Raw genomic sequence first — 22,886 nt, 5'->3', positions numbered from 1 at the left:
ATAAATAAATGGAGACATATATTTTGTTTATGAGTCAGAAGATTCACTATTGTTTGAATCTCAATTCTCCCCCAGATAAATCTATACATTCAACATAATCCTAATAAAAATCCCAGGAGAATTTTTTGTAGAAATCAACAAGCTGATTCTAAAATTTCTGTAAAAATACAAAGGAGCTAGAATAGCCAAACAACTCTAAAAAAGAAAAATTAAGTTGGAGGGCTAAGGCTACCTAATATCAAGAACAATTACAAAGGTACAGTAATCAAAACGGTATGGTACTCATGTAAAGACAGACACATAGGTTAAATGGACAGAAAAGACAGACCACAAATAATGCCCACATATTTATGAACAACTGATTTTTGACAAAGGCAATGCAGTGGACAAAGTATAGATAAATAAATAGCACTCCAACAACAGAAAATCCATATGTAAAAAATGGACTCTGATCCACACTTCGTGCCATATATAAAAATTAATTAAAAGTGGGTCACAGATCTAAATGTAAGGCTTAAAGTATAAAACATCTAGGAGAAAACATAGGAAAAGATCTTTGTGACTCAGGGTTAGACAAAGATGTCTTAGACAGGACTTAACCATGATTAAAAACTTCTGCTCTTTAAAAGACACTAGTAAGAGAATGAAAAGGAAAGTCACAGACTGGGAGAAAATCTTTGCAAAGCATATATTTGGTAAAGAACTTGTATACAGGATATATAAAGAACTCTCAAAACTCATCGAAGAAGATATACAGATGACAAATAAGCACATAAAAAACTGTTTAACATCATTAGCCAGTAGGAAAATGCAAATTAAAACCACAAGAAGATGCCACTACATACTGATTAGAATAGCTAAAATTTAAAAAGCTGACCATACCAAGTGCTGACGAGGATGTGGAAGAACTAGAACTCTCATACACTGCTGGTGGGAAGGCGAAATAGTATGACCACTTTGGAAATCAGTTTGACATTTTCTTTTTGTGTTGTTTTTTTTAAATTAATTTATTTATTTTGACTGTGCCGGGTCTTAGTTGCAGCATGTGGGATCCTTTAGCTGCAGCATGTGGAATTCTTAGTTGGGGCATGCATGAAGGATCTAGTTCTCTGACCAGGGATCGAACCTGGGCCCCCTGTATTGGTAGCGTGGAGTCTTACCCACTGGACCACCAAGGAAGTCCCCAGTTTGACAGTTTCTTAAAAGTTAAACCTACTTGGGCTTCCCTGGTGGCGCAGTGGTTGAGAGTCCGCCTGCCGATGCAGGGGACACGGGTTCTTGCCCCGGTCCGGGAAGATCCCACATGCCGCGGAGTGGCTAGGCCCATGAGCCATGGCCGCTGGGCCTGCACGTCCGGAGCCTGTGCTCCGCAACGGGAGAGGCCACAGCAGTGAGAGGCCCGTGTACCGCAAAGAAAAAAAAAAAAAAAGTTAAACCTACACCTGGCATATGATCCAGTCATTCCACTCCTAAGTATTTACACAAGAGAAAATATAATCCATGTTTATACAAAGATTTACCCATGAATGTTCACAGTAGCTTTATTTGTAATAGCCAAAAACTAGGAACAACCCAAATGTTCATCAACAATAAACATGATATATCCTTACAGTGGAGTACTACTCAGCAATAAAAAGGAATGAACTATTGATACATGAAAATATATATACAAATCTTAGGCAGACAAAAAGAAAAACAACATACTGTAGAATTCCATTTATACAAAACTCTAGAAAATGCAAATTAATCTATAGTGACAGAAAACACTGCTTTGGGATGTGGGGTGGGAAATAGTGGGAGAGAAGGATTACAAAGATGTATATATGACAAAACTTTTGGGGTTGATGGACACGTTCACTATCTTGACTATGGTGATGGTTTAACAGGTGGATATATATGTCAAACTTATTAAATTGTACATTTTAAATATGTGCAGTTGAAGATGGCAGTGTGGGAAGATGCAGAGTTAGTGTCTCCCCACGACTAGTCCGCACCTGCCAGCTGCTGATGGGGGACTCTGATGCCCAAGGACACAGGAGGAACCCCAAAGTGAACTGGTAGGATGTAGGGGGACTGAGTGGGGAGGAGAACTGGAGGCCAGACAGGATCAGTGCCCCTGAGGCTGGGAAGATCACGAGAGGCAGGTGGGAGGAGCCATCCAGGAGAATGGGGAGAGGAGCGGAGGGTGATTGCCCCACCCACTGGGGCCCGGGGAGCCTGTTGAGCTCCCAGGCTAGTCTCCTGCCCTCCAAAGCCCCCTCCAGGCCGTGTGGGCCCTTGGGAGCCTAGGAAGGAGGCCAGGGAGATCAGGAGAGGGAGGCGGGAGGTGGGAGGTGGGAGGGGCCCTCCCAGACCCAAGGAGGAGAGGAGAAGGGCGTTTGCCCCACCCACTCAAACCCAGGAAGCCTATTGGGCTCCCAGCTGAGGTACCCTGCCTTCTGAGACCAGGGGTGGGGGGCACGCCTGGACCCCTTCTGTTCCTTGAGCCTAAGCCCCACCCCCCACATTCCCCAGGGCCTTTCCAGCCCTGTGGGTCCTAAGCATAGGCCCTGCCCACTGCCCAAACCTCACCCTTGCTTAGGCCCCGCCCTCCACAGCCAAAGCCTTTCCCCCCTTTTTATTCTTTTCTTTTCCCTCTTCCTCTTTTTTACTATTATGGTACTGATATACCTTCCGGTTGTTGATTCATCTGTATTTTTTACTTTTATATTCTTTCTAACATACCTATTAGTTTCCTAATCTAATTTTACTTTTTATTTTGTTATTGTTCTTTTTTTTTTGCCACCCCACGTGGCTTGCGGGATCTTGGTTCACGAGCCAGGGGTCAGACCAAAGCTCCTCCAGTGGGAGCTCCGAGTCCGAACCACTGGACTAAGAGAGAACCTCAGACCCCAGAGAATATTCATCAGAGTGAGGTCTCATGGAGTTCCTCATCTCAGCACGAAGACCCAGCTCTACCCAACAGCCTACAAACTCCAGTGTTGGACACCTCAGGCAAAACAACCAGTAAGACAGGAACACAATCCCACTCATTAAAAAAAAAAAAAAAAATGAGATGGCAAAAAAATATGTCACAGATGAATGAGCAAGGTAAAAACCTACAAGACCAAATAAATGAAGAGGAAATAGGCACCTACCTGAAAAAGAATTCAGAGTAATGATAGTAAAGATGATCCAGAATCTCGGAAACAGAATGGAGGCTCGGATTGAGAAAATAAAAGAGATGTTTAACAAAGATCTAGAAGAACTAAAGAACAAACAAACAGAGATGAACAACACAATAACTGAAATGAAAAATACACTAGAAGGAATCAATAACAGAATAACTGAGGCAGAAGAACGGGTAAGTGAGCTGGAAGACAAAATGGTGGAAGTAACTGCCGAGGAGCAGAATAAAGAAAAAAGAATAAAAAGAATTGAGGACAGTCTCAGAGACCTCTGGAACAACATTAAATGCACCAACATTTGAATTATACGGGTCCCAGAATAAGAAGAGAAAAAGAAAGGGTCTGAGAAAATATTTGAAGAGATTACAGTCGAAAACTTCCTTAACATGGGAGAGGAAATAGTCACCCAAGTCCAGGAAGCACAGAAAGTCCCATACAGGATAAACCCTAGGAAAAATACACCAAGACACCTATTAATCAAACTAACAAAAATTAAATTCAAAGAAAAAATATTAAAAGCAGCAAGGGAAAAACAAAAAAATAATATACAAAGGAATCCCCATAAGGTTATCAGCTGATTTTTCAGCAGAAACTCTGCAGGCCAGAAGGGAGTGGCAGGATATACTTAAAGTGATGAAAGAGAAAAACCTACAACCGAGATTACTCTACCCAGCAAGGATCTCATTCAGATTCGATGGAGAAGTCAAAAGCTTTACAGACAAGCAAAAGCTAAGAGAATTCAGCACCACCAAACCAGCTTTACAACAAATGCTAAAGAAACTTCTCTAGGTGGGAATTACAAGAGAAGAAAAAGACCCACAAAAACAAACCCAAAACAATTAAGAAAATGGTAATAGGAACATACATATAGATAATAACCTTGAATGTAAATGGATTAAATGCCCCAAGCAAAAGACACACACTGGCTGAATGCATACAAAAACAAGACCAATATATATGCTGTCTACAAGAGACTCACTTCAGACCTAGGAACACATACAGACTGAAAGTGAAGGGATGGAAAAAGATATTCTATGCAAATGGAAATCAAAGAAAGCGGGAGTAGCAATACTCCTATCAGATAAAATAGACTTTAAAATAAAGAATGTTACAAGAGATAAGAAGGGACACCACATAATGATCAAAGGATCAATTCAAGAAGAAGATATAACAATTATAAATGTTTATGCACCCAACATAGGAGTGCCTCAATACATAAGGCAAATGCTAACAGCCATAAAAGGGGAAATCAACAGTAACACAATCATAGTAGGGGACTTTAACACCCCACTTGCACCAATGGACAGATCATCCAAACAGAAAATAAATAAGGAAACACAAACTTTAAATGACACATTAAACAAGATGGACTTAATTGATATTTACAGGACATTCCATCCAAAAACAACAGAATACACTTGCTTCTCAAGTGCTCATGGAACATTCTCCAGGATAGATCATATCTTGGGTCACAAATCAATCCTCAGGAAATTTAAGAAAACTGAAATTGTATCAAACATCTTTTCTGACCACAACACTATGAAATTGGAAATCAATTACAGGAAAAAAAACTGTAAAAAACACAAATACATGGAGGCTAAACAGTGCATTACTAAATAACCAAGAGATCACTGAAGAAATCAAAGAAGAAATAAAAAATACATAGAAACAAATGAAAACAAAAACACAATGACCCAAAACCTATGGTATGCAGCAAAAGCAGTTCTACGAGGGAAGTTTATAGCAATTCAATCTCACCTCAGGAAACAAGAAAAATCTCAAATAAACAATCTAACCCTACACTTAAAACAACTAGAGAAAAAAAAACAAAGAAAACCCAAAGTCAAGAGAAGGAAAGAAATCATAAAGATCAGAGCAGAAATAAATGAAATAGAAACGAAGAAAACATTAGCAAAGATCAAAAAAACTAAAAGCTGGTGCTTTTTTTGTTTATCTTTGAGAAGATAAACAAAATTGATAAACCTTAGCCAGACTCATCAAGAAAAAAAAGGAGAGGACGCAAATCAATAAAATTAGAAATGAAGAAGGAGAAATCACAACTGACACCACAGAAATACAAGGGATTATAAGAGACTACTACAAACAACTATATGCCAATAAAATGGACAACTATGAAGAAATGGACGAATTCTTGGAAAGCCACAATTTTCCAAGACTGAACCAGGAAGAATTAGAAAATATAAACAGACCTATCACAAGTAATGAAAATGAAACCATAATTAAAAATCTTCCAACAAACAAAAGTCCAGGGCCAGATGGCTTCACAGGCGAATTCTATCAAACATTTAGAGAAGAGCTAACACCGATCCTGCTCAAATTCTTGCAAAAAATTGCAGAGGGAGAAACACTCCCAAATTCGTTCTATGAAGCCACCATTACCCTAATACCAAAACCAGACAAAGATGTCACAAAGAAAAAAAACTACAGGCCAATATCACTGATGAACATAGATTCAAGAATCCTGAACAAAATACTAGCAAAAAGAATCCAACAGCATTCCAAAGGATCATACATCATGATCAAGTGGGATTTATCCCAGGGATGCAAGGATTCTGCAATATACACAAATCAATCAATGTGATACACCACATTAACAAATTATGGAATACAAACCATATGCTCATCTAAATAGATGCAGAAAAAGCTTTTGACAAAATTCAACACCCATTTATGATAAAAACTCTCCAGAAACTGGGCATAGAGGGAACCTACCTCAACGTAATAAAGGTCATATATGACAAACCCACAGCAAGCATCATACTCAATGGTTAAAAACTGAGATCTTTTCCACTAAGATCAGGAACAAGACAAGGATGTCCACTCTTGACACTCTTGTTCAACAAAGTTTTGGAAATCCTAGCCACAGCAATCAGAGAAGAAAAAGAAATAAAAGGAATACAAATTGGAAAAGAAGAAGTAAAATTGTCACTGTTGCCGATGACATGATACTATATATACATAGAGAATCCTAAAGATGCCACCAGAAAACTACTAGAGCTAATCAATGAATTTGGTAAGGCTGCAGGATACAAAATTAATGCACAGAAATCTCTGGCATTGCTATACATCAACAATGAAAAATCAGAAAAAGAAATTAAGGAAACCCTCCCATTTACCATTACAGCAAAAAGAATAAAATACCTAGGAATAAACCTGCCTAAGGAGGTGAAAGACTTGTACGCAGAAAACTATAAAACACTGATGAAAGAAATCAAAGATGACATAAACAGATGGAGAAATATACCATGTTCTTGGATTAGAAGAATGAATATTGTGAAAATGACTATACTTAACCAAAGCAATCTACAGATTCAATGCAATCCCTATCAAACTACCAATGGCATTCTTCACAGAATTAGAACAAAAAATTTTACAATTCGTATGGAGACACAAAAGACCCCGAATAGCTAAAGCAATCTTGAGAAAGAAAAACGGAGTTGGAGGAATCAGGCTCCCTGACTTCAAACTATACCACAAAGCTACAGTAATCAAGACAGTATGGTACTAGCACAAAAACAGAAATACTGATCAATGGTACAGGATGGAATGCCCAGAGATAAACCCACACACATATGGGCACCTAATTTATGGCAAAAGAGGCAAGTACATACAATAGAGAAAAGACAGCCTCTTCGATAAGCGGTGCTGGGAAAACTGGACAGCTACATGTAAAAGAATGAAATTAGAACACTACCTAACACCATACACGAAAATAAACTCAAAATGGATTAAAGACTTAAATGTAAGACCAGCACTATAAAACTCTTAGAGGAAAACATAGGAAAAACACTCTTTGACATAAACCACAGCAAGAGCTTTTTTGACCCACCTCCTAGAGTAAAGGAAATAAAAACAAAAATAAACAAATGGGACTTAATTAAATTTAAAAGCTTTTGCACAGCAAAGGAAACTATAAACAAGACAAAAAGACAACCCTCAGAATGGGAGAAAATATTTGCAAATGAAGCAATGGACAAAGGATTAATCTCCAAAATATATGAACAGCTCATGCAGCTCAATGTCAAAAAAACCCAAATATCCAGTTAAAAAATAGGCAGAAGACCTAAATAGACATTTCACCAAGGAAGACATACAGATGGCCAAGGGGCGCATGAGAAGATGCTTAGCATCACTAATTATTAGAGAAATGCAAATCAAAACTACAATGAGGTATCACCTCATGCTGGTCAGAATGGCCATTATCAAAAAATCTAGAAATAATAAATGCTGGAAAGGGTGTGGTGAAAAGGGAACCCTCTTGCACTGTTGGTGGCAATGTAAATTGATACAGCCACTGTGGAGAATAGTATGGATGTTCCTTAAAAAACTAAAAATAGAACTACCATATGACCCAGCAATCCCACTACTGGGCATATACCCTGAAAAAACATAATTCAAAAAGAGTCATGTACCACAATGTTCATTGCAGCTCTATTTACAATAGCCAGGACATGGAACCAGCCTAAATGTCCAGCGACAGATCAATGGATAAAGAAGATGTGGCACATCTAAACAATGGAATGTTACTCAGCCATAAAAAGAAACGAAATTGAGTTATTTGCAGTGAGGTGGATGGACCTAGAATCTGTCATACAGAGTGAAGTTAAGTCAGAAAGAGATAAACAAATACCAAATGCTAACCCATATATATGTAATCTAAAAAAAAAATGGTACTGATGAATGTAGTTGCAGGGCAGGAATAAAGAGGTAGACATAGTGAATGGACTTGAGGACTTGGGGTGGGAGGGGGAAGCTGGGGCAAAGTGAGAGTAGCATTGACATATACACTACCGAACGTAAAACAGATAGCTGGTGGGAAGCAGCAGCATGGTACAGGGAGATCGGCTCGGTGCTTTGCGATGACCTGGAGGGGTGGGATAGGGAGGATGGGAGGGAGGTTCAAGAGGAAGGGGATACGGGGACATGTGTACGCATATGGCTGATTCGCTTTGTTGTGCAGCAGAAACTGACACAGTATTGTTAAGCAATTGTACTCCAATAAAGATCTATTAAAAAGATAATAAATATGTGTAGCTGATTATATGTTGATTTTACCTCAAAAGAGCTGTTAAAATAAGAAAATAAAATATGGGATATATAGGCACGATATTCCTTCTCTGTCTTCCTTTTTCTTGTCAGGAGCAATAAAAGCCAGGGCCTGGGGCTTCCCTGGTGGCGCAGTGGTTGAGAGTCCACCTGCCAATGCAGGGGACACGGGTTCGTGCCGCGGTCCAGGAGGATCCCACAAGCCACGGAGCGGCTAGGCCCGTGAGCCCTGGCCGCTGAACCTGCGCGTCCAGAGCCTGTACTCCGCAGCGGGAGAGGCCACAGCAGTGAGAGGCCCACGTACTGCAAAAAAAAAAAAAAGCCAGGGCCTGCTCCTAGCTATCTCTACCTGGCAACAGGTATCAAAAGTAAACATTCTCTCTTAGGCTCCATTTCTCCTGGCACTGAAGAGTGTTCCTTAGAGTCTAATGATAAAACTTACCTCCCCTCACAACACAGTGATAAATGTGCAAAATTCTGGGCAACGGGAATGAAGACAGGTGACCTCTAGGATATGATGAGAGATGAAATAGATACTGTGGTAAAATGCTATTTAGGCTTTACTGACTTACTGACTTTTTAGTGTCAGTATTGGATTTAGGTTTTGTCAGTCATCATCCTAGAATGTACTTCTTTTGGTGACCCCTTATAGAATACAAGAAGAGCCAGGCCATGGTTTGAGTATGTTAGGTCCCCTGGCTAAAATTCCATTTACTCTCATTTCATTTTCACCCAACTCCTTAAAACCCAAGTTTATAATACCTTTAAAGGTACTGAAACATGTAAAAAAAAAAAAGTCACACAATAGAATAATATATGTACCATTAAAAATATTAAGAACTATGTGAATTCAGGAGGAGACATAATTCCATCCCTTTGGGATATTAGAGCATCTTAGAATTAGGAAGGATCTAAGAGTGTGTCAAATCTAAGGTCCTAACAGATGGGCAATTCCCCTTACAACATTCCCATCAAGTTGTTAACTTGTATTTCTCATGCACAGCCTCTGTGACAGGCAATATATGCTCTCAGGAGGCAATCTATTCCATTTTTGAAACGCCATGTTAAAAAGTTCTTTCCTGGGGCTTCCCTGGTGACGCAGTAGTTGAGAATCCGCCTGCCGATACAGGGGACATGGGTTCGTGCCCCAGTCCGGGAAGATTCCACATGCCACGGAGCCGCTGGGCCCATGAGCCATGGCCGCTGAGCCTGCGCGTCCAGAGCCTGTGCTCCGCAAAGGGAGAGGCCACAACAGTGAGAGGCCCGCGTACCGCATAAAAAAAAATTTTTTTTAAGTTATTTCCTGAACAAACATTGCACGATTCTACTTATGTGAGGTACTTAGAGTAGTCAAAATCATGTAGACAGTTGGTAGGATGGTGGTTGCCAGGGGTGAGGGGAGAAGAGAATGGGAAGTTATTGTTTAATGGATACAGAGCTTCAGTTTTGCAACCTGAAAAGAGTTCTATGGATGGTGGTTACAGTGACACAACAAGGTTGATGTACTTAATACCATTGACCTGTACACTTAAAATGGTTAAGATGGTAAATTTTATGTTATGTGCATTTTCCCACAATTAACAAAGTTTCTTTCCTGCCACAGCCCAAAATCTACCTTCCCATGAATTCTTCCCAATGGTCCTAAGTCTTCTCACACTAAACAAGTTTATCCCCTCTGCTCCATACCACCCTTCAGATATTAAAGGAGAAATAATTTATTCAACCCTCTTTAGATGTGCAACGTCTTGTATTGGGCACTGTTCAGGGTACAGAGACAAACGAAATATGGATCCTGCCCTCACAGGCTCTTAGTCAAACAGAGGAGATTTTTTAAAAGGCCATAAATAATTATAATATGCACTACACGCATAAATGTCAAAAGAGAAGTACTGAGAAAGTATAGCAAGAGTTCAGAAAAGGGAAAGATTAATCTATGGAAAGGATCAAGAAATCAGGAAAAGCCTCATAAGATAGATAACACTTTGAGATCGACCTTGAAGATGGGCATTTCCACTGAGGAAAAGGGCACTGAAGTAGCGTGTAGTGGTTAAGAGCCTGGACCCTAAAACTACACTGCCTGGGTTTGAATCCTAGTTTTGCTACTTTCTACCTTGGTGACTTTGGGCAAGTTACTCTGTGCCTCTACGTTCCTCTTTTATAAAATATAAAAAAGTAGATATGAGAATTAAATGCATTTGTACATGAAGAATACTTAGAACAGTGCCTAGAAATTAGCGCTGTATACGTGTGTTGGCTGTTGCTATTATTGAGAAAACAGCAAAGCCAGAGTTTGTAGAGGTGAGAAGGAATTAAACACATCTGAAAAAAGCACAGTTCAGTTTAGTTTAAATATGCTTCCTCTTTCTACATCTCCTCCCCCAAAACCCAACTAGATATAAATGCTAGCATAGAATCTGACATGTGGTGGGTATTTAGTAAATCATCACCCCTCCCATTCTCCTTTCCCTTTTTCCTTTCTTCATAGTTCTGGTTTGTGCTTTGCCTAAGGCACCTATATTCTGCCTTGGATTCTAATAATTTGTGTTACATTATCTGCCTCTTGTATGCTTCCTTAGGGCAGCGGTTACCTTGTGTACCCTAGCCCTAGCTCCTAAACCTGGTTGTGCATGAAAAGCTCTTGGGGGAACTTTATAAACACATAAGCTGTTTGGATCAACCAGGCTTAGGAATCAGAATTTCTAATGGTAGGGCAGGAATACATACTTTTTAAAGCCACAGGGGATTCTGAATCAGTCCATCAGTAGACACCATATTTGAATACCAGTTACCTATAGCACCTAATGATAATGTGCAATAAGCATTTATTGAACATACAATAAGCATTTATTGAACTTTCATAGACTGAAAAATGGAAGATCAGGACAGAAAACGAGGTTGAAGCCTCACTGGAAAGGCACTAAATGCCAGGTTGAATTGATATAAAAGGTCAAACTAAATAACCAACTTTCAGCTTCAAAGCAACAATCCCTTATTAGGAGTTTTATCTCAAAAGCACTTTCATGCCCTTTCAGTAGATCCCAGACACTAATATGCATTTTCATGAATCAGAGATGGCTAAAAATGAGCTAAAGTCAAATTTTACTTATTCATTTTAAACAAACGTTCAATGTGTTGAACAATATATGTGAAAGAATTTTAAAAACTGGAATAAAATATGATACTATTATTTGGACACTAATTTGCTTTTTGTTGTATGACAATTGCAAAGTACACCAAAAAAAAACCCCCTAAGGTTTATTGTGATTTTTCTAATTGGAAAATCCAAAAGGAATTCATGTTTTTAAACTGACAATGAACAAAAGACCATTCAATTCAAATGCATAAACCTCTTTTTCTTCTATTATAAGTACCATTATGGAAGTTAGAAGCTTTTTTTTTTTTTTTTTTTTCGCGGTACGCGGGCCTCTCACTGCTGTGGCCTCTCCCATTGCAGAGCACAGGCTCCGGACGCGCAGGCTCAGCGGCCATGGCTCACGGGCCCAGCCGCTCCGCGGCACATGGGATCTCTCCGGACCGGGGCACGAACCCGTGTCCCCTGTATCGGCAGGCAGACTCTCAACCACTGCGCCACCAGGGAAGCCCTAGAAGCTTTTTTTAACCCAGACCGTAACAAGTTAAAATCAGAAACCAGTATTATGGAAAGTTAATTTTAAAGCTAATTCTCCAATGCTGAGTTCCCACCAAAGTAGCAATATCATACAATTAAAAGAATATCATTGGTAGAAGAGAACCTTAAACCTTCCCCACCCCACCTTAACATGTTTTGGAGACACTTACTTGACTGTTTTCTGATTTTCTTAGAATCCTATTGCAGTTTGCTATCCAAGTAACTAGGGCAAAAACATTTAAACAACTCTGAGCTGTCATTCTGATATATTTTCCAGGAGTCTGAATTCTTTCTTGGGCTACAGCTAATGGCCACGTGTAAGATTTACTTGACATATATCCAAATCCTCAGTGTGTAGCAAGTAAACATTTACTCTTCAGTAATTCCTCATTTTATGCAGACTACCAATAAAGTCATCAAGATTTATAAATTTTCCTCCCCAAATGCTACACCACCATTAAACACTATCCCTCAAAGACTGATAAGAGGAAAATGTTACCAACAGTGTAGACTCAAATACTGAAAAGAGTTTTCAAAGAATACTGCAGAAGGTACGAGTCTCTCATTGAAGTATTTAAAAATTGGGCAAATTCTACCCTCCTGGGTGTTTTAGGTTAGTTTTTTAGTGCCCAAGGGAAAGAACTGGATGACCTATCAAGATTGGCAAAATTGTTTACACTTGATTTTTAAAAATCCAATGTTGACAAGGTTGTAGAAAAAAAGCACTCTCATACGCTGTTGTTGGGAATGTGCATTGGTATAATCTTTTTGAAGAAAATGGGGCAATATCCATCCACTTTAAAATACATACTACCCTTTGACATAGGAAGTCCACTGTTTGGAATTTATCCTATGGGTATACTTGAAAAAGTATGCAAAGACACAGGATGGTTAGTGCAACATTGTTTGTAATAACAAACTTGACACAACCTATATGTCTATCCATAAGTGAATCACTAGGTAAATTTCTTGTAATCAGAATACTATGCAGGCATTAAAAAGAATAAAGACTAGCTATAACTGATAATATAGAAAAAATTTTAAGATGTAAGTAAAAAAGCAGTCTACAATGTGATAAATATACACATATACAAACATACATTCAGAAAGACTATAAATACATATATACATATGTATATGTATAAGCATAACAATTTTTGGAAAACTACAAAAGAAATTTTAAAAGGGGTTGACTCTGAGGAATAGAACTAAACCTAAGGAGAAAGAGAAATATTTGTTAGATGTTAAAATTTGTCCAGCACAGGGAACTCTACTCAATTCTCTGTGATGACCTATGTGGGAAAAGAATCTAAAAAAGAGTGGATATATGTATATGTATAACTGATTCCCTTTGCTGTACAGCAGAAACTAACACAACACTGTAAATCAACTACACTCCATTAAAAACTAATTTAAAAAATGTTAAAATTTGTCATCCAGCTATAATATTAAAAAGCATATGACAACCCTTTGGAGCACTATTTGGCAGTTTCTTATAAAGTTAAACATATGCTGCCCTATGACTCAGCAACTTCACTTTGAGTTACTAACCCAAGAAAAACACAAAAGGTATGTCCACAAATAGTCTTGTACAAAAATATTTATAGCATCCTTATTCATAATACCCCTAAACAGAAAAGAACCCAAATGTCCATCAACAGAAGGATGGGTAAACAAACTGATATATTTTAACAATAGAATACTATTTAGCAATAAAAAAGAATGAACTCCTGATACAAGAAAATTTTTGATAAATCTTACATTCTACTGAGTTAAAGAATCCAGACACAAAAGAGTACATATACACACTGTATTGTACCATTTATATGAAGTTCGAAGATCAGCAAAACTAATCTACCATGATAGAAGTCAGTAAGTCTTAGCTTGGTTGTGGGGTAGGGTTGGAGAGTTAGAGAGAGGTGATTGAGGGAAGTTGGGGATTTACTGGAAATAGATACAATGGAACTTTCTGGGGTGATGGAAATGTTCTAATGTCTTGTTTCGGCCGGTAGTTACATGGATGTACACAATTGTCTAAACCAATCATCCATTTAAAGATTACAATTCAATGGTTTTTAGTATATTCAGAGATATGTGCAACCATCACCACAATCAATTTCAGAACATATTCATTACCTCAAAAAGAAATTCCATACTCTTTAGCTATCTCTCCCAATCCTAGGCCACTACTAATCTGCTTTCTGTTTCTACAGATTTGCCTATTTTGGACATTTCATATAAATGAATCATGTAATATGAGGTCTTTTGTGACTGCCTTCTTTCACTTAGCAAAATGTTTTCAAGGTCCATCTATGTTGTAGCATGTATCATTATTACTTCATTTCTTTTACGGCCAAAGAATATACCATTGTATGAATATACCACATATTGTTTATCCATTCATCAGTTGATGACAGACATCTGGGTTGTTTCCACCTTTTGGCTACTATGAATAATGCTGCTATAAACAACTGTGTTTTTGCTAGAACTGTGCATTTTATTTTATGAAAATTATACCTCAATTTTGAGAAAGAATGTGGATATGAAAAATCATATCATTACAACAAATTATTATTTCTGAGTGTTTTAGTGGATGACAGAACAAAAATATCTCGGAATGGCCAACAAGTCAATTATAATAAAAACATGTTCTTTCAGAGGAGAAAAAAGTTATGTTGTCAATAACAACAACTAACTGAAATGTCACATTCATCTCCTGATGAAAACAGAAGTTTCCTATATGAGAGTGAGGAAGCTGTCTGAAAGGAGAATTTAAATCACTGTCTCAAATGCAAACTGTAACTCTTTAAGGCTTCAATGACCATACCACAGAAACATTTATTATCACCCTGACTTCTGTACATACCATTAGCACCAAAATCAACACTGAAGTATGACCTCATTCTTTTGAGGGATAAAGGAAAAGGGTTAGTCTATTTACCAAAGGCAGAGCATAGTATTAAAATAACGTCTGTGTAGTATTGGGCACAATATTTACATAGTGAAATTGGTGGCTTGAGGCTGTCATACTAGAAGGAAAATTATTTTCTTTACAAATTAACAATGTTCTTTTCCTGAAATGGTTATAAATTATTTTTCATACTGAGACACAAACAAGTGCTTTATTACTAGCAACAGTTAACTGGATCCATTTTGGCTTTCTTTTGTAGCAATGGTGGGAAGAGAATACTAGCAATTATTGTTTTTCTACTCTGTTTTGGGGACTCACATATTTACTCATCTGATCCACAGCACAACCCTATTAGGTAGATACTATATTTTATTCCTATTTTACAGATAAAATGATTAGGCTGAAAAGAGTGAAGAGGTTAAGATCAAAGCCATGACTTCATTCATATAGAACATATACCTGCAATTGAGGTACACCCTCTACGTATCCCTTTCTAGTCACAGCCACTACTCCTAACAGTTTATCTGCACGGCTGTTGCTACTTTCTCACTTCTAATTCTTTCCAAATTCCCATGTGCTTCCATGCAAAACATTTCACTAAAATTGCTTCAAGGTTGCCAATGACTTGATAATAGCCAAATCCAAACAACACTCTTCACTCTTTATCAATCTAACTTTTCTGGCCTGACCTCTAACTTTTGAAACATTCTCCTCCCTTGGATAACTGACCATTTCTTCACAACATTCTTAAACGTCTCTTCTCCACCTACACCTCTAATTTTTATACTCCTTAGGGTTTTATACTTGATCTTTGTGCTGGGTGGATTTGCCAACATGGTATACCACATAATATTTCTCTGATTAAGAAGCTCATTTAACAGCCTAAATAAATGAAATGCAGGAATAGACTCCTGCTTACAGCATGCACTGGGCTTACCATGTATTCTATCACCCCGAAGCAGTTGGTCTGATAGAATAATGTAAAAGCCTTTTGAAGACTCAATAATGGTGCCAGCAACCCTTTGCAGGGCTGGGAAAATATCCTCCAAAATGTGTAACATGGGCTTCCCTGGTGGCACAGTGGTTGGAAGTCCCCCTGCCGATGCAGGGGACACGGGTTCGTGCCCCGGTCCGGGAGGATCCCACACGCCGCGGAGCGGCTGGGCCCATGAGCTGTGGCCGCTGAGCCTGCGCGTCCGGAGCCTGTGCTCCACAACAGGAGAGGCCACAACAGTGAGAGGCCCGCATACCGCAAAAAAAAAAAAAAAAAAGTGGAATATGCTCTGAATCAATGATGCTGTTTCTCCATAGCCAGGACACAAAAAGGATCAAAGGATAGAAAAGGGAGCAGTTCCTCTCACTATTATCCTGAATGATCCACTAGCAACATTTTACTTGCCATTCCTGAAACTTTGGGCTCTGCTGGTTTAGAAGTCTTAGACAAAACAGTGATTACACTGAACTGGAAGCAGAGACTGCTACCTGGACACTTAGGGTTCTTCATGACACAGAACTAATAGGCAAAGAAGGGGATTTATTGACTGGGGTGACTGACCTGATTATCATGGGAATATTGGGTTACTACTATATAATGAGGACAAAAAGGATTAGCTTGGAACCCAAAAGTACTATGGGGTGCCTCTTAATACCCTCATGTCTTGTAATAAAAGTTAGTTTACTACAATAACCCAAAGAAGCAGGACTGCTAACAGCACAGACTATTCAGGAATGAAGGTTTAGTTTATTGCACCAGATGAGAAACTACAAATGAGGTACTTACTAAGGGCAAAAGCAGTATAGAATGGGTAGTGAAAGAAGGAAATTACAAATACCAGCTATCACCACCTACAAGTTGCAGAAATAAGGACTTTAATAGTGACAAGTAGCAGAAAAAGGACTTTAACAATTTAACAGGACTATCTTCCTTGCTTTGACATAAATATATTTGTATATATTCACCAAATTGCTTTTATTTTCCTGTCTTCCATTATCTATCATCTAACGTAAATGTATGTTAACAGAGATTAACTTTTTTTACACTTTCCTTTTTAGGGCAGTTTGAGGTTCATAACAAGATTTAGCAGAAAGTACAGAGATTTCCCATATTCTCCCTGTCCCCACTACGTGCATAACTTCCCTCACTATCAACATCCTGCCCCAGAGTGGATCATTTGTTACAACTGAAGAACCTACGTTGACATATGATTATCACCCAAAGTCCATAGTTTATATTAGGGTTTGCTCTTGGTGTTGTATACATCTGACAAATGTAAAATGACACATAGTCACTATTAAAGCATCATAAAGAACAGTTTCACTGCCCTAAAAATCCTTTGTGCTCTACCTAGTCAACCCTCCCTTCTCCAACTGCTGATCTTTTTACTGTCTCCATAGTTTTGCCTTTTCTAGGATATCATATAGTTGGAATCATAGAGTACGTAACCTTTTCAGAGTGGCTTTTTCACTTGGCAATATGCATTTAAGGTTCCTCCATGCCTTTTCATCACTTGATAACTAAATTTTGGGGAAGGGCTGAATAACATTCCATTTTCTGGATGTACCACTGTTTATTTATCCATTCACCTAATGAAGGACATTTTGGTTGCATCCGAGATTTGGCAATTATGAATAAAGCTGCTATAAACATCCACGTATAGGTTTCTGTGTAAATAAGTTTTCAACTCATTTGGGTAAATGCCAAAGGAGTACAACTGCTGGATCCTATGGTAAGAGGATGTTCCGTTTTGTAAGAATCTTCCAGCATTTGGTGTTGTTGCTGTTTTGGATTTTGGAGATTTGAATAGGTATGTAGTAGTATCTCACTGCTGTTTTAATTTGCAATTCCTTAATGACATATGATGTTGAGGATCTTTTCATATGCTTATTTGCCATTTGTATATCTTCTTTTTTTAATTTATTTTATTTATTTATTTTTGGCTGCGTTGGGTCTTTGTTGCTGCGCACGGGCTTTCTCTAGTTGCGGCAAGCGGGGGCTATTCTTCCTTGAGGTGCACGGGCTCGTCACTGCAGTGGCTTCCCTCATTGTGGAGCACAGGCTCTAGGCACGCGGGCCTCAGTAGTTGTGGCTTGCAGGCTCTAGAGCACAGGCTCAGTAGTTGTGGCACACGGGCTTAGTTGCTCCATGGCATGTGGGATCTTCCAGGACCAGGGCTCGAACCCATGTCCCCTGCATTGGCAGGCAGATTCTTAGCCAGTGCACCAGCAGGGAAGCCCCTGTATATCTTCTTTAGACAGGTGTCTGTTTGGATCTTTTGCCCATTTTTAAATCAGATTGCTCATTTTCTTACTGTTTACTTTTAAGAGTTCTTTGGGGGCTTCCCTGGTGGCGCAGTGGTTGAGAGTCCACCTGCCGATGCAGGGGACACGGGTTCGTGCTCCAATCTGGGAAGATCCCACATGCCGCGGAGCGGCTGGGCCCATGAGCCATGGCCGCTAAGCCTGCGCGTCCGGAGCCTGTGCTCCGCAACGGGAGAGGCCACAACAGTGAGAGGCCCGCGTACCGCAAAAAAAAAAAAAAAAAAAAAAAAAGAGTTCTTTGTATATTTTAGATAATAGTTCTTTAGCAGATGTGTCTTTTGCAAATATTCTCTCCTAGTCTGTGGCTTCCCTTCTCATTCTCTTGAACTTTAGTCTTTTTTAATCCCTCTATTTCTCCATTATTTCCTTCTTTTGTGTTAAATAGGTATTTTCTAATGCACCATTTTACTTCTTTGTCATTTCTCTTACTATGTATTTTATAGTTATTTTCTTAGTGGTTGCTCTAGGGATTACAATTCACATTTTAATTTATAGCAATCTAGTTCAAATCAATACTGACTTAATTTCAATAGCATACACAAAAAATCTGCTCCTATATAACTCTCTTCCCTCCTTCCTCCTTTGTGTTATTGTCATACAAATTATATCGCTATGCATTGTATAAAGCAACTCAGATTATTGCCCTTTATAGTTGTATTTTAGATCAGATAGGAGGGGGGAAAATGTGACAAACAAAAAAATACCCTTATATTGTCTTTTATATTTACCAAGGTAGTTACATTTACCAGTGCTCCTTCTTTCTTCAAGTGCTCTCTATTTCACTGTCTAGTGCTCTTTCATTTCAGTCTGAATGACTCTCTTTAAAATTATTTCTTATAGGGGAGGTCTGTGATAAATTCTCTCAATTTTTTTTATCTAGGAATATCTTAACTTCTTCATTTTTTAAAGGTAGTTTCACTGAATACAGAATTCTTGGTTGGCAGCTTCTTTCATCACACTGCCTTAATGGTTACAGAAGATAAATCAGAGGTTAAGTCTTATTGGGGATCCTTTGTACATGATGAATCACTTCTCTGTTGTTGCTTTCAATATTCTCTTTGTCTTTTGCTTCCAATGGTTTGATTATGTGTCTAGGTGTGGGTCTTTTTGAGGTATTCCTACTTGTTAAGTTTCTTGGATATGTATATTCATGTTTTTTCTTCAAGTTTAAGGAGTTTATCAGCACTCACTTCTTCAAATATTCTTGCTGCCCCTTTTTTTCCTCTCCTCTCCTTCTGGGACTATTAGTATGTATATGTTGCTATACTTTGCTGATGTCCCACAAGTCTCTGAGGCTCTGTTCATTTTTCTTCTTTTTTTTTTCCTATTTCACAGACTGAATAATATCAATCGACCTATCTTAAAGTTCACCAATTTTTTTCTTCTGCCTGTTCAAATCTAGAGGGGTATTGAGCCCCTCTAGTAAATTCTTCATTTCAGTTACTTTTCTTCTCAATGCCAGAATTTATTTGGTTTTTTTCTATAATTTCTATCTAGTAATTGATACTCTGTTTGGTGAAACATTATTATACTTTCTTTTACTTCTTTACTATATATAAAGAAGTAAAAGAAAGTATACTTTTATACTTTTACTTCTTTGAACATACTTAAATAGCTGATTTAGAGTCTTTGTCTAGCAATCCAATATTTGGGCTACCTCAGTTTCTATGGACATTTCATTCACCAGCTTCTTCTTTTAAGCTTTTTTTTTTTTTGGTTAATTTTTTGTTTGCTCCAGTTGTTATCGGCATCTCAGGCAGCTATGTTGTTAAACAGTTGTTGCTGATTGTTCTTGACAAATGACTGAGGAAAATACTGTTTACACTGGACAAGTTCTCTGTCAGGTTACATGAAGACAAGCTTTTTGAGACTGGTTTACCAGGGAACTTCCAGACAGGTCAAATAATGACAAGTCTCTGAATATGGGGCTTTGAAAGAGCTCCAATTCCATTTTGACTCCTCCAGTGCTGGGTAAAACGCTAGTTTTCACCATGATTTCAGGCTGTTGGTTTTCAAGGCTACCATGAGGCTGGAGAAAGGACTGTTACCAGAGCAAGTAAAAAATGCCACAAAGCTTGCTGTTCTTACAGAGATAACGCTGTTGACTTGTTTTTAATAAATCCTCCCCCAGATTGTTGTAAGCCTTTGGTTAATTTCCAAAGTTCTGAAAAAGTTGATCTTGACAATTTTTGCAAGTGTTTTGGTAATTTTGTAACAGAGTATTTTCAGATGTGGTTATTCTGCCACTCTCAGTAACATCACTCTCGTTCACCTCATTTTAAGATTACTTTTAAAGATTAAATTATTTAAAGCAATAATAATAGTATATTGTGGGGTTAATAATATATTTAGAAGTATGTGTATGACAATAATAGCACAAAGGATAGGAGGGGATACACGGAAATATGTTGTAAAAATCCCTTACATTATAAGTGAAATTGTATGACATTATTTGAAGGTAGACTACAGTAAATTAAAGATGGATGTTGAAAATCCTAGAGCAAACACTAAAAAAAAAAAAAAAAAAAAGAGAGAGAGAGAAAAAAAGAAATAATTCAATAGAAGAGAGAAAATAAAATACTAAAAAATACCCATTAATAAAAGATATTATGAAAGACAGAAAAGAACCAAAGAACAGACAGGACAGAAAACAAATAGCAAGGTGGCACATTATACTGCAACTGTATGTGCCTGTCTACCTATCTCTCTCTTATGCTCTATCTATGTATACCCATTTTCTCTACTAGATTATAAACTTACCTAATTTGAGTGATAAACAGAAACAAGCCAAAGTTAATTGCTGTAATAAATACACTATAAATTCTAATTTCTCTATTTTGGAATTTGTGATAATATATAAAATATTACTTAATATATAAGGAACTATGAAAAAATATAAAACTCACCTGTCTTCATAAAATAAATCTCAGAATTTTAGTCCTAAGTTATTTCAGAAACCACTTTGTACAATTTCATTTTACAATTAAGGAAACTCAAAGTGACTAACTGACTGATAATTAATCAAAAGCATCACATGGCCAGTCAGCAGTAGAGCCATAGTGAAATTCTTATTTTATATCTTTTAGTCCAGTTCTCTCAAGAGAAAAAAATTTCTATGCAACACCAACCACATATGCAACTATATATAAATAACGTGCTTATTTCCAATGATTCTTATCTAGCAGATCTAGAAACATCTTGTTAAGCTGTACACAAACTTTAAAATAATCAAACTTTTTAAAATGCCTATTGTTGAATTTAGAGTTTCAACTAATTCAAATTCTCATCAATTAATCAAGATTATTGAACTATACTATACTTAACGAAAATCGAAGATACCGTGGCTAAATAATCATTTAAAACACTGGCTACCAAAATCAGAGAATAAAATCATTCATTCAAATCAATGACCAAATCATTCACACTTATGCCAAAAATGACTTAAAAATTATAAAATCTGTGTGTATTATTACCTGTAGCTCCAAGTGGGTGTCCCTTTGAAATCAATCCACCACTAGGATTTATGACCCACTTTCCTCCATAAGTATTATCTCCTCTATCAACCAGTTTCCCACCTTGACCTATAGAAGGAAAAATAATATTCATAAATGTTAAAAATAACATTGGAACAAATGATATGTTTGTTTTTTTTAAACTTACAGATAGCCAAGAATTTCTTGGAGCAAACATTTCTTGATGGCTCAAACTAACTTCAAATTGATACAAGCACTTCTAAAAGTGAGGTAATAAATATTGAGTAATAAAAGCTTATATTTTCAGAACACTTCCTGCATGAAACAAAGCTCCTATTAGCTCCTAAGAGCTCTCTGCTTCCAAAATTGCTACAAATATAATCGAGATTCAGAGAACGAGAAGAAAAGCACTGAAATGGATACAATATTGTAAAATAATATTAGGTTTAAAAATTCATAATTTTGACAAAATATTCATTTCCATTTCAACTGTACTATTACATTCTGTATAAATATTCTTAGTAAACAACAGGGGGAGAGGGACAAAAAAAAAAGAGCGCTTTCATGAAATGAAGGAAAATGACTGAAAATACCGTTGAGCATAAATGTAAGCTTAAAAGAAAAAAATTACATCACATGCTTGGCAGCTTCAACATTACTATCGATTCCCTGGTCATTCTTTCAGGTGGTTAAGAAGTAAATAAAAATGCGTGTACTGTATAAAATATTCTTCCGGATGATATTTCTGGTAATGAGAGGTGGAATCTCCAAATGATGATAATGGTGGTGGTGGTGTTATCAGAGGTGGCTAATAGCTTTTACGTACTCACTCTGTGTCAGGCTTTGTTCTCATTATTTTACGCATATTTACATAATTTAATTTAATCCTCAACCCTACGAAGTAGGTACTATCATTCCCACTTTACAGATAAGGAAAGAGACACGTAGATATTAAGTAACCAATCTAAGGCCAAAGTAGGGGATCTAGAATACTCAGGCAGCCTGGCTCCATAGCCTGTGTTCTTAGCCAACACATTTTATTGCCTTCAAAAACAAGAGCGTTTCTCTACTGGCAAAATGAAACATACTAATCACAGAATTTTAGATGACTTAACACTTTTAATTTGATTTTAAATCTAGGTTGTAGACTAAAAACCATCCATTGAGACATTCTTCTATTTTTTGATGTGTTTCTAACACAGAACCTGATACAAGGCTCTAGTCATAACAAGTAAACTATCTGCTATTACTGCTTTCATATTGTTAAATACTGTCGCTGTACCAAGTAATAGCAGACTGAACACAAACCAACCCCAAGAAGT

At 37.6% G+C, this 22,886-nt stretch overlaps 1 protein-coding gene across 1 annotated transcript in view; it reads right to left on the bottom strand.

The window, feature by feature from the left end:
• The window catches only part of SCP2 (sterol carrier protein 2), a gene marked incomplete at its 5' end in the record, with an annotated part of 163,474 nt that overhangs the window by 58,277 nt on the left and 82,311 nt on the right, over nt 1-22,886 (bottom strand). Inside the window, one exon of the mRNA XM_079696380.1 lies at nt 21,565-21,672. Coding sequence (XP_079552506.1) covers nt 21,565-21,672 — 108 coding nt within the window. The remainder of the gene's footprint in view (nt 1-21,564; nt 21,673-22,886) is intronic.

The sequence above is a fragment of the Hyperoodon ampullatus genome, assembly GCF_949752795.1.
Source record: "Hyperoodon ampullatus genome assembly, chromosome: 2".
Classification (NCBI taxonomy): Eukaryota; Metazoa; Chordata; class Mammalia; order Artiodactyla; family Ziphiidae; genus Hyperoodon; species Hyperoodon ampullatus.
The sequence above is the reverse complement of the archived record's forward strand: the minus strand, read 5'-3'. Positions and strand labels throughout refer to the sequence as shown.